Here is a 12,999-nt window from a genome sequence, read left to right as displayed (position 1 = left end):
GGCGATCAAACAGACAGCTTTGGGATTCAAATATTTGTTTTCCCACAAATCATTTGGAAACGGTTGACTTTCTGCTTTGTATGCGCCAGCCTAGGCCAGGAATGGGCAACTCCAGTCCTCTGGGCCTGATTGGTGTCACACTTTTGCCCCAGCCCCAGCTAACACACCCGACACCAATAATCAACTAATCAGGATCTTCAGTTTAGAGTGTGATTAGTTTAATCATCTGCGTTTGCTAGGGATGGGGGAAACGCGCGACAGCCCCCCAAGGACTGGAGTTACCCATCCCTGGCATACCTCTTGTATTAAAAACACATCTTTGTTGCATTCTTCACACACTCAGAATTCGCTGCTTCAAGTTCAGTAGCCTACCTCTCCTCTCCTAGCTGGGCGTGCGAGATCAAGTGTGCCTACTATATGTGTAGTCTACAGGTTCAGTAGCCATACGTGGTGCGCGTGTGGTCTCAATTCAATAGAGTAGGCTATAGCCTATGCATAGATGGAGAAGAACGGGGCAGTTAGCTATCCAAGGAAATGTACTTCACAAATATGATTAGCCTCTAGTTTACTATATTGTCTAGAAATAAATAATGGTCAACCATATTTGTCTCCGTCTGAAAATCGTCCCTCCCCTAAAAGGTGGGCTATAAAACGGAGCTCAAGAGAAAGTGCAAGTCTCTCCAACTCTTCTCTCTTGAAACTATGTCTAGCCTATTGGCTGATATTGCCCAGTAATACAAATAGCCTATATAATGGACCATGTGAGAATCTCTGGTAATTAAACATTTTCTTTAGTTATTTATGCGCATTTTGATATTGCCAATAGGCTGCCCAATTGCTGCGACCATGGCTGGCAAGTGAGCTGCGTCATATTCATCTAAAATAACATTGGATATATAACGTGGGAAATAATGTGGGACTGCGGTTGGTTCCGGAACCAGTTCTTGCGGTAGCGTGTGGGAGTCAGACAGAAAGTCAGCGGGTGTGGGCAGGTGTGCTATGAAAAGCCGTGGGTGGGAGCGGGTTGAATAAATCAGTCCCACACAGACCTCTAACACACACACATATGCACACAGAGACAGAGATAGACACAGACACGCGCACGCACACATATCCACACACTAACAATCTAAAACTTAAAACCTGAACAACTGACATTGACCACTGGACAGAAATACTATCCGTTGAATAATAGAATAATAGAGTACAAAAAACGCGCTCTGGCAGCCAGGCCTACGTCAAAATAGATTTTTCCCCTCTGCTTTACTTTACAGCAAATGACAGTGAACTAGTTTAATCACAACATACCAGTCCAAGCCTACTTCTAAAATCCTCTTATGATATGTGTGCTCGTTTGTGAATCACCCCCTCTTTCTCTGTGGGGGTGGAGGAAGAGGAGACAATACTGACCTGCTTCTCCACCATATTCCCCCTCCAGTATCAACAGTGCATGAGTCACTCTTTTTCGCTGAGTAATTCCTTTTTTTTCTCCGAGGGAGATAAGGAGATTGTCAATCGTGGTGCTGGGGGCAAGGAGGCTGGGGGAGGCAGTGACGGGCTGGCTGGCACATCCCTGCCGCCCTGCTGTTGGCTGCCTCTGTCTGATAAGCCTAGATAAGGCATCGCTTTGATGTTCAGTTAAGTGTCAAATTAAAATGTGCCAAAAGCCGAAGGGAACGTGTTTCCACCCCCCTGTTACAAAGAGACGCTGCTCCTCTTTTCTCTTAACTTCTCTCCCCTACCCCCTGTCACCCCTGATCCTTATTCTGAACAGAGATGGCTCTACTTGTAAAGTAAGGTGGTTGTTAATTAGGGAATGTATTCTTATATGATGCTTGTATTAGTCAAATGACTGTTTCATATTCTGTCTCCAATTCATTACGAATCATCCATTATGATTATCCTGCTAAGAAGACAGAATAATGGGGGCAATTTGCTTTATTCTGTTTGTTTCAACGTTCATTGCTAATCTATCAGCATTTTGTCTTATCAATCATGTTTGAACAGAACATGGAAGTTTACAAGCTGGTAGAATCTTCTGTGAGAAGACAACAACAGCAGATTGGGGGGCCTGTCTGTATCCCAGTCATATAAAGGGTGTTAAGGTTCTGTAGGGCATCTCTTGCTCTAAAACAACCACCGCAATAAAGCTACAGTGTTAAGTCTGAGCCTCTCAATACCCTCCTAATATACTGCTGCCCTGGGATTCTCAGCTGGTCTGTGGACCAGTCAAGTGTGTAATCAATGTGTTCTGAGACACTGAGAAAGAGAGCGACGGGGTAAGGGTTGATGCAAAGCCATTATGAGATCCAGACAATTACTCTGGTGTCACTCTCTGTCACAGTAAACCATCATTTGGCCTAGTTTGATGGTTTGACACTCTCAGGGGCATTGGGGAAGGAGCAGAGGCATATAGACGATGTAGGTTTTTATATATAACATCAAATAAATACACATTGTACCAGATATTATGACGTACAAAAAAATATATATATTGTGAAACCACATCATAGCACATTAGTTTATTGTTAACCGAGAAGCTAGTGACCTTTCTGGTCAGTTCGCTAGTCAGCTCATGCTCTTCTTTCCTGCAATTTTTTGGGAGGGGAATACTACAACCCACCTTAAAGTGCCTGCATGTAAACGAAGGAAAATTAAATTTGCTTTGAAAAGATGGGCGAACAAAACTTCTATGGTTCAATATGACAAAGAATTCCAAGTTTACGACTGAATGGGACTTTAAGACCACTCCAATAAGTTAGTTCCCAAACAGTGCCGACAATGTGTCCCGGTCGTAGTGAATGCTCCGATTGTGTGGATGACACACACAACATTGGGACCAGTGTGTTAGACTATGGGGTCAGCCAGACCTAGGTTCACAGGACCATGACCAGGTTGGATTCTCCACGGGCTGTAAAAGGGCCACAGTGCTGAGGTCATATGAATAATAAAAGCAGACAGGCAGCTCCATGGACAGCCTTCCTGTCACCCTGGGGGCCTCATCCTGTGTTCAGTCTGCTGTAAGATGCCATTCATTAGTGTCTGTTTGGGCAGTATAGTCTCTTACCTCCACGCTGCTGACGCGTCCCTCCTGGAAGGAGCACTCTGCCAGGTTGTTGGTGCAGATGTGGCGGTATTTACACCAGTTGCAGGGGAAGGGGCTGCTCACACAGGAGGTGCACCTGGGGAGAGAATGGGGAGAGGGTGAACTCTCAGACTTAACAGCCCGACTTCGACTAAAGAGATCTACTGTCTGTGTGGATGAGAAGGGCTGCCTACAGATCTTCTGGTCAATATGTCATCAACCTCTCTGGTAAGCCTGCAGGGCCAATGGGCTAGGCTAGCATCATATTCTAGCTGCCTTTCAATTAGAAGTTAGAAATTAATTACAGCCTGAAAAGCTATTTCATCTGCAATCAAAATTATGATTCCAATGAAATAATGCATCTAAGGACTATGAAATACCCGTGGACCACTGACAGTCCCACCATCAACGATAGGCAACACAGGTAAACGTCAGACTCTCAATGCATAGTAGGAGGACAGAATAAAAACTCAAGTGGTTTCCTTCCATGCTCGTTCCACTCTTACTCTGAGCCTTTCTGCGTTCCCCTCCGCCCCTCCTCTGCACTACAGCCTATTGCATTCTGAGCACAAAAAGGTCTGCATGAGGAGAGGAACATCCACTTTGTCCCATACTAATCATAGCCTTCCTCTGGAGGCACGGTTCAAATCCCCTTTGGAGGGTACTCAGCAGTCTGCTCACACTGACTCCTCAGCTACACTGCACTGTATAATCTCCAGGCTGACTGCTGCCTCCCTGTCGGTGTGGGGGATATCGGAAAGCATTCTGCAGGCGAGCCACATTTTATATACACCTGGAAATAATACCAACACATTTTCAATACGGTGGACTGGCTACTTGTCGACCATGTTAATATGGCATTTGAGTCCGTGTATTCGTAGAGATTTACAATGCCTGCTCTACACATATAGTATACCTCAGCAGCCCTGACTCTTGTAAAGGGAATGAAAATGCCTGCTTTAATATGAGAACAATGAGTGCCACTGGCTGTAGGCTGGTGCAGTGCTGCCTTCCACTGCAGAGGGAGGGGATCTGTTGTAAATACTGTGTGCAGATCAGCATGTCTTGACTGAAATATGCAATATGCTGCGTCAGGGGTATAAACTCCATCAATTCACTTTGGTCTAATTTCAGTGAAGCCTGAGAAACACAGCACAGCCAAAACTTGACACACTGATGAAGTGAGTTTCCTTCCTAACATCACTGCTTGGAAGTGGATTCAGTAGCCTATCGGAGTGGTGTTTCTGGAAACTGGTCAAATCAAATTTTATTAATCACATGCTTTGTAAACAACAGGTATAGACTAAAAGTGAAATGCTTACTTATGGGCCCTTCCCAACAATTCAGAGAGAAAGAAAATAGATAAATCATAGAAAAGTAATAACAGTTAATAATACAAGTAATAATAAATACACAATGAGTAACGATAACTTGGCTATATACACAAAGTACCAGTACCAAGTCGAGGTCCAGGGGTACGAGGTAATTGAGGTAGATATGTACCTATAACTAGGACTATAGTACAGTTGAAGTCAGAAGTTTACATACACCTTAGCTAAATACATTTAAACTCCGTTTTTCGCAATTCCTGACATTTAATCCTAGTAAAAATTCCCTGTCTTATGTCAGTTAGGATCACCACTTTATTTTAAGAATGTGACATGTCAGAATAATAGTTGAGAGAATGAAGATGATTGAGAGAATGCCAAGAGTGTGCAAAACTGTCATCAAGGCAAAGGGTAGCTACTTTGAAGAATCTCAAATATAAAATATATTTTGATTTGTTTAACAATTTCTTGTGTTATTTTATAGTTTTGATGTCTTTGATGTCTTCACTAGAAAATAGTTAAAAAATATATAAAAAAATAACCTTGAATGAGTAGGTGTGTCCAAACTTTTGACAGGTACTGTATATCTCTGATCTTTTATCTCCATATGAGCCAGGACGCAGCTTGAGATCCTCTGGCAGACCATTCCAAAGTCTAGTTTGAAAACTAAAGCAGACCGGGCATTTGCCATTAGGGCCCCTAGACCTTGGAATGGTCTGGCAGAGGAGATCAGGCTTGCAGATGCAGTGCCTCTGCTGAAGACATACTACAGTATTAAAAAAATACTTGATTTCACTGTAAGATTTTAATGAGCTATCTTGTTTCTTTCTCCTTCCTTCTGTCTATGTTTCTTTGTTAGCACTTTTATTTTATTGTATCATTTTATGATGTGAAGCACTTTGTTACTTGTATTGAAAAGCGCTATACAAACAAAGTTGTTGTTATTATTATTATTGGAATGCCTGTGGAAAATATGACTGACAGGTAAATAATGGAGATAGGAAGGGGAGAACTGAAAGGTGTTGCAGGGGAGACGAGAGAGAGCCTTAAAAGGTATCCCAGAGATGTAATCATTTCTTACCTTCCAGTCTTACAATAAGAAGCTTTTGTGCTTAAATGCCTAAAATGGCAAGGGGAGATACGGTGAAAGTATATAATCAGTCAGAGCTTCAGAGCTAGCTAACTTCCCTTTTACAGGTGGTCATTATCCCTGAGGATGCAAGAAGGGAAGGAGCTCTTACAAAATTGCGGGAGAAGAAAATGAGAGCCAACGTGGCAGGGCTGGGGTGAGTGAGTGAGTGAGTGAGTGCTGTCCACCAGCAACACCAGAGGGGGAAACAATTCAAGGGCTAAATGTTCCCACAGGGTTTTTGTGAAAACAGGAAATCTGGCTTGGCTTCAGGCAGACTACTCTGGCAAGGTAGGCCTCTGCCGAGGTTGCCATGGCAACTGGCGAGCCCTGCATGGATTATGTTACCCTGCTTCCTTACACTAGAGAATTGATCGTTATGTATTCTGCCAGCCGACAAGGCCATTTTATTCTCTGACAAAAAAACGCATTCATTTAATAATAATAATAATAAGTAGAGCACGTTTACATTGAGAGCAACCATTAAAATGAAAATTAAAAGGGCTCTACAAATAAAAGGGCTAAAAAACATTAAGCGAGAAATGAACAGATAGCTAGCGGTCTAGTACTATACAAGACACAGTAAAGGAGGCAACAAGGTCAAAACAATAGAACTCGACACTAACGTACAAGACCAACAACAGACACCCCAACAGAGATCACATTAAGTGAAAGCCAGTTTGAAAAAGTGTTTCTTAATCTCAAACTTAAAGGCAGTGGTGGTCTGGGGCATGCGGAGGGTGGGAGGGAACTCGTTCCAGAACCGGGGTCCGAGAGAGCAGAATGCTTGGTCACCCATTGTTTTTAGGCGTGTCTTTGGGACTGCAAGGAGTCTTTGACCATTTGACCGGAGTGAACGTGAGAACTGTTAAGGGCTGAGAAGTTCACTGAGGTATTGGGGACCAGAGGCATTTTTGAGGAATAACAGGAAGATTTTGAAGTTGATTTTGAATTGGATGGGTAGCCAGTGCAGATAGGTTAGAATGGGGGTGTGATGTGGGTTCTTGTGAGGACCCTGGCATTTCTGTTCTGCACAAGCTGCAGCCTGTGGATGCCTTTTGAAGGGAGTAATCAAGTCGGGAGGTGACGAGGCAGTTGACCAGCTTTTTCAGATCAAGTTTGGAGAGAACAGGACAGAGCCGGGTGATGTTTCTCAGGTAAAATTATTGTTTTTTGCAGACGGATTTTATGGGGTCTGAGAAAGTGAGGGAGGGGTCCAGTAACACTCCAAGGTTGGAGACGGAGGAGGACATTTGGATGGAGTGGCCGCCAAGGTGATGGGATTGGTTTTGGTGTGATGGCGAGTGCCGATGAGGATGGCTTCTGTTTTAGTATTGTTGAGTTGTATGTGGTTGTTTGACATCCAGGCTTTGATGTCATCCAGACTGTTGGTGAGGGTGTGTATGAAAGAGAGGGAGTCTGGAGTTGTTTTTATGTAGATCTGTGTGTCGTCAGCATAGCAGTGGAAGTGGATGGTGTGTTTCCTGAATAGGAGACTAAGGGGGAGCATGTAGATGATTAATAGAATGGGGTTTAAGACGGAGCCTTGAGTGACGCCACAGGTGATCGTGGTGGGTTCTGACTTGGCATTTCCTTAGCCGCAAACAAATTATAGTAAGCATGTTTGGATGTGATGAAGACTGAGTTTGCCAGATAACCACTTTTTCTACGTTAACGTGTTCATCTTAAACTGTGAGGCATCATGTAAATTCAAAAACAATGGCAATGTACACAATATTCAGTATGATACTGAGTGTCATACACTCCTCCATGTCAAAAACAAGAACACTGACACCCACACCATCGACCCAGTGCTAACCGAGAGTCTTGTGCAGCTGAAATGCACATGCGCACATATGGCAGTAAAACGGTACAGCTCCACAAACGAAGCAGAAGAAAGACGAGACCTCGGGCATGGAGCTCAGCACTTCACAGAAGCTGCAGCCAGCGAGAGGCTCTGAGCGAGGGGCTCCGACTGATCCTAGGAGAGAGGCACAGTCCCATTGTTCTGCCTCAGCACAGATGTGGTCTGGAAGCCTGGCCCTACCCTGCGTGAGGCTGCTGCTGCTGTTCCAGACCAGGACCATCTGAAATCATATTAGCCAGCAGCATCTGGCCAGCCTGTCCAGGACGTTATCTGGTCATGTGTCCTGTGGTCGTATGATGGATAACAGCGACAAGGAGTATGGACGTAGCAGTGGAACGTCACTCTGTGTATGGCATGATTGCCAGTTCTCATTGGTCTTGTCATTGTGTTTATGTGTCCTTCCTTGTATTTTTGCTTTCCAACATGACGAGTTTCTGAAAGTCCTTGTTGAAAATAATGACAATAGACATAACTTTATACCATCTACAGCAGTGATCACCAACCTTTTCTGAGTAAAGATCACGTTTGCAGTCAAAAAGCAAAGCCGAGATCTACCACTCAGATTTGTTTTAAAACATGACTTGCATTTTTTAAACATTAACCTAATAAAAACAGTTATGTTGGAATGAGGTTTGTGCAGTAGGCAGGCCTAAGACATGATCACAGCATATTGGCTAGATGTCAATATTGTTCTTCTCAGACCACATTATATTTCAAAACTTGAGCTTTGATGACAAAATAGAACAGTTGGTGTAGCACCTGCGAGGCACAGCTGAGTATAAATTGAAATAATTTGCTTTTTTATTTTACTGGACTGATGGCACCTGTATTTGATGGTGATGGTGCTTTCAAGGCAACTGGAAAAAAACGAGATAAAATCACGACGTCAGTGACGTTCAGGTCGGAAAGTCGGGGCTCTAGAAAGACGCCAAAGATTTCGAGTTGGATGACCACTCAAAGCAATTTTCCCAGTCTAATCTATTTTTTTCCCTAGTTTCCAAATGTCTTGAACGCACTGAAGTCGGAGATGTCGGAGTTACGAGTTCCCAGTTGTTTTGAACACGGCATTAGTCTCAGCGGATTGAGGGAGAGAGCAGCAGAGGGTCCACCTCTCACGGTCCATGCTCTCTCCTTCCTTTCCTTCTGGTGAGACTGATCAGAGAGAGGGGACACCGTTGTCCACTTGATGGTGAAACTCGAGTCGCATGGCATCCGCATCTGCCTCAAGCACAAATTCTTGTTGCTCCTATGACCAGAGAAATTGAAATATTCCTTGATATTAAAATAGACATAACGAGCTGCTAATAATAACACAAATGCAGGGCTACTCATTCATTGCAGCTGCAGTGCAAACGGCAGTAGGGAGAAGGTGTTTTATGTTTCGTAATAGTGTTGAATAAAAACAGTGACAGTGCTGAATGAAAAATTTAACCTGAGCTCACTCATAAAAACAGCAGCTATTTTCTGTATTCTTTGACAGTATCTCTGGTAATTGTTTTAAAAGTTATGAAATCTCAGGTAGGCTAGTATCAAACTTCTAGGCATGGTGATTTGATCTATCCAATCGGCCAGCGCAGTAGGTGCACTCGATTTAGCCACAGGTCTCCTGGTCCACCAGGTAGGCAGAGTTTGTCTTCTCAGACAAATGAAATGGTTATAAACTTTGCCAACCCGGTATGCAGGGCTTCTGAATCAAGTGTACCTACAGCCAACAGGGCAACACGACTAATACAAAAAAAGAACGCAAGCCTTTTATCGTCGGCTTTTCTACAGAAATGTTTGGTAATCGCCTAGAAATGCGATCGACCAGTTGGTGACCACTGACCTACAGTATTTTTATACCATCATAAAAACAACTTGACGAGGAGATAAATGAATGAAAAAAAACAGGTAACCTGTGACTTGTCAAGGCAGTTTCTCAGCCTGACGTGGCTACACAGTCCCATAGAAATCTTCGAGTAACTTCAAGTGACGGACTGACCCAATCAATATGTCACTTCACTGAACGCTCCTCTGTATTTCCTCTCCTCAGAGAGCGAGATGAGAGATCGTAATAGATAGATACTTACGACTGGAGCACGCTGCAGTTGTAGAAGATAAAGTCAGTGGTGATGAACTTGTGCCCTGTCTCCTTGGACTTCAGGAAGAACTTGACCACTCGCTTGTCACCTGAAATGACAAAAGACCCACAGTGAGCCAAACAGCCTAGAAGCTCGGAAACAATGATCCGTCCGTCTGAGATCCCATACCCCAGGAAAATAATCTTCTTCTAAGCAAATTAAATCATGTAGATTTGTATAAAAATGTCTAATTGCTCCTGCCTTTTATCTAACATTTCCATTACCAAGAGAAGTGCACTTATGGTCCTAAACAGGAACCCATGAATAGATGTACTATTTCATTTGAAGTAAAGGCCGCATCTCAACTAGTCCAATTATACCTGTAGGCCTGACTTCAAGATAATTGGCAAAGCATTTCTAGTGGACTTTAAATAATTGCCGTTAATGGAACAAAACACGAGCTACTGCACTTTTCAGGTTCCCATCAGTAGATCCAGCAAGAGCATTCAGTTGTTTTTCAAATGTTTTCGAAAAACACATTAAGGCCCATGTCCACAAGGCTCAGAAAAACCAAAACACTGTGTACGTCAGACACATTACAGCAGTCTGAACAAAAAGCAAATATGATACAACCAACTGAAGTGTAGAAAAACGTATAGATAATATCATACACAAAAAGTATGGCTATAGTGATAAATATGATCATCAGAAAATAACAACATTATTATTCAACGGACAAACTTTGAACGTGGTCCTCTGTATCTCAGTTGATAGAGCATGGCGCTTGTAATGCCCGCATAGTGGGTTTGATTCCCGTGACCACCCATATGTAAAATGTAAGTCGCATTGGATAAAAGCATCTGCTAAATGGTTTATATTATTAGTATTATTACTATAGATTTATAGTGGTATCTGATAGAAGCTTTACCGTATCCCTGTGCGAGGGAGGGGACATCTCTGAGGGAGGGGGACATACAGAGGATCTGCCCCTTGGCCAGCACCTCCCCTGGGCTCTCTGTCAACTCCTCAAACACACACGTCACCCCGGCTGACAGGCTGGGCACGTTTACCACTTTCACACTCAGCTGGAGGGAGGAGGGGGGAGAGAGACGGGAGAGAAGCATATCAGGTGACAGGTGGAGTCGTCCCTGCGCATATCCTTGCATCTCAGTGAAGGTTAGACTAACACCAGAAATCTTTAACGACAGCTTAATGAGCCAACTCCATATTGGTCATGTTGAGATTAGCTAGCGTCGTGCTTTTCTCTGGTGAGAACATTTTTTATTTGTTTTATTTTTTTACAGCCTGTAATTACCTGGGTGGAAGTAGAGGTCACAGATATGTTGTTAGGTGTGACACTAATGTCCACACACTGGTCCAGCTCTGTGTTAAAATGCTGCGGCTCGGCCCACTTCTCACAGGCCTCCTGTCTGGAACACCTGGGAGAAAACCCAATGAGGTTAGGGGTCAATAATGATCACAACATTACATGCTGTACTACTCCTAAAATGACACTCAGCTCAATGCAGTACACAGCCTGCAGCCATATTACTGGGTAAAAATCCATCCACTCCAATGTCCAACAGAGCACCGGGAGTCTGGCACAAACTTGTAACCTCTGGAATACGATTTAGGTGTAACAAATGACTGAGGTGGTTTAAGTGGGCAGGTCAGGTATGAGCAGCATAGAAATGATTCCAGTGTATGAACTAAGGTAGGGCTAACATGGCACCAATGGATGGTGCCTCGCTTCGAGCTCCTACAAAACATGGCAGGTTTCTACTTTTTCTTCACACCTGCACTGTTGGAGCTCGGAGCGTAAGTATTTCACTGTGTACTGCAACTACATCTTCAACCCAGTGCATGCGACTAAATAGACATCTAATCTACTCTAATCATGAACACACATTTAGGAAAATACATGGAAATACCCCAAAATTACACATTTGGAAATATTCTGAGCCAAGCATCACTTCGCAACAAACTTCAAAGATGTTTGTGTCACCAATTTCCCCATTGTCAGGTTAATGTTGCATAGCAGAAACTTTTATACTGCTAATTTACCTAATTTACCTGGTCTTGATGATTGGAACCAATTCTTTCATAAATCCCTATTGAAACCAGAACAATGACAATTCAACCAAATGTTTTTTGTGATAAAAATATGATCAGGTTAATGCGGCATAGCAGCCGTTCTCTCTCTTGTTGCAGTTTTGTTTTAAGCCTGTTATTTTCTGCTGTGGAAGTGAATGTCCTATTTTTCTCCTTACAGATTCTAAGGAGCAGCCGGATATTAAAACATTTATAACAGCAGCACATTTGTTAGACGTGGCGTTACTGTAAGTGCAGTTAAAAGTTTCACATGTTTAAGCTTGACAGCTGCACTGAAAGTGGCTGAGGATTATCCCCAATAAAAACTCCTGCTTACGCACCAACCAGCCCTGTCCTTTTTACCATGTCCAATATGCCACTGGATTTTACTGCAGACGATTGGGGATTATTTCACATTGGGACAGACAGAGCAGAGCATGACAACACACAGCATTATCTCACTACAATCTCCATTAACACCATGTCCAGAAACCATTCAATAAAATATTGTAACATGATGAAAATTAAATATAAGGAAAAAAATAAACATCAAAATGAAATGAATGAAAATATAAACGGTTTTGTTCTGCCAATAAAATAAACTTGAAATGTGTCACATGCCTACTAATATTTCACAGGCTCGTCAATGCGAGAAAGCAGAAGCAGTGAAGCACAAACTTGATTTGAAGGTTAGCATTCAACTTAAGCGCATGATAAGCGTGTCTCCGGAAGGAAAAATATTTTATTTTCCTTCAGAAGAACATCTTCTTAAAGAATTAAGAAGCCGCTACAGTTCCAGGGCTGTTTTTTTTTACCCAAGACGCAACACACCATAAATGATTTGTTTACTTCTAATTAAAGCCATATGTCTGGGGAAAGAATGGGGGTAGGCTTAATAAAAAATGCAGGGCCTAGACATGACTGCTCTCTGTAAAGTAAGTGGAACTGTGGTGCGTCTCCTCGCCAGCCAACAACAAACAATTCATATCACTGCGATTCTTCTGTTGCTTTGTCATTTCTTCTCATTCAGTTTCCAGGAATGAGATTTAATTCAATTACAGTGCAGCCCTCTTCCTAGTGGAATGGCAGATATGTGATTTATGGTGAAACGTTGTCCCCCTGGGGTGGAGGTCCCTTCAGCTGCTTTCTTTCTTTCTCTCTCTAACAGCCCTGCAATGACGCCATGCGAAATCCAGGGGATCAGGGACCTGCATTAGTGACTGTTCTTTGTGGGGACAAAATGGACTCAACACATCTTCAATTAGCAGGTGAGGAGTCCTCTGTAATATATGATCAAGTGAAATGGGGATAGAAACTGTCAGAGGAGAATGTAGCGAGGCACTAAAGGCACTAGAGGGACATGGGTGAGAAACGGGAGATTGGGGGCTCACATTAACCCTAAGAGAAAGCCACGCGTTGAGCACATGGCTTCATTTAAA

At 43.0% G+C, this 12,999-nt stretch overlaps 1 protein-coding gene across 1 annotated transcript in view; it reads right to left on the bottom strand.

The window, feature by feature from the left end:
* LOC139416518 (plexin A3) overlaps window positions 1-12,999 on the bottom strand; it is a 136,237-nt gene that overhangs the window by 58,102 nt on the left and 65,136 nt on the right. The window contains exons 6-9 of the mRNA XM_071165217.1: window positions 10,785-10,908; window positions 10,398-10,554; window positions 9,479-9,578; window positions 3,068-3,182 (exon numbers count right to left, since the gene is read on the bottom strand). Coding sequence (XP_071021318.1) covers window positions 3,068-3,182; window positions 9,479-9,578; window positions 10,398-10,554; window positions 10,785-10,908 — 496 coding nt within the window. The remainder of the gene's footprint in view (window positions 1-3,067; window positions 3,183-9,478; window positions 9,579-10,397; window positions 10,555-10,784; window positions 10,909-12,999) is intronic.

Source organism: Oncorhynchus clarkii, chromosome 9 (genome assembly GCF_045791955.1).
Source record: "Oncorhynchus clarkii lewisi isolate Uvic-CL-2024 chromosome 9, UVic_Ocla_1.0, whole genome shotgun sequence".
NCBI classification, from domain to species: Eukaryota; Metazoa; Chordata; class Actinopteri; order Salmoniformes; family Salmonidae; genus Oncorhynchus; species Oncorhynchus clarkii.
Note: the sequence above shows the minus strand (reverse complement) of the source record. Positions and strands in the feature narration are given on the sequence as shown.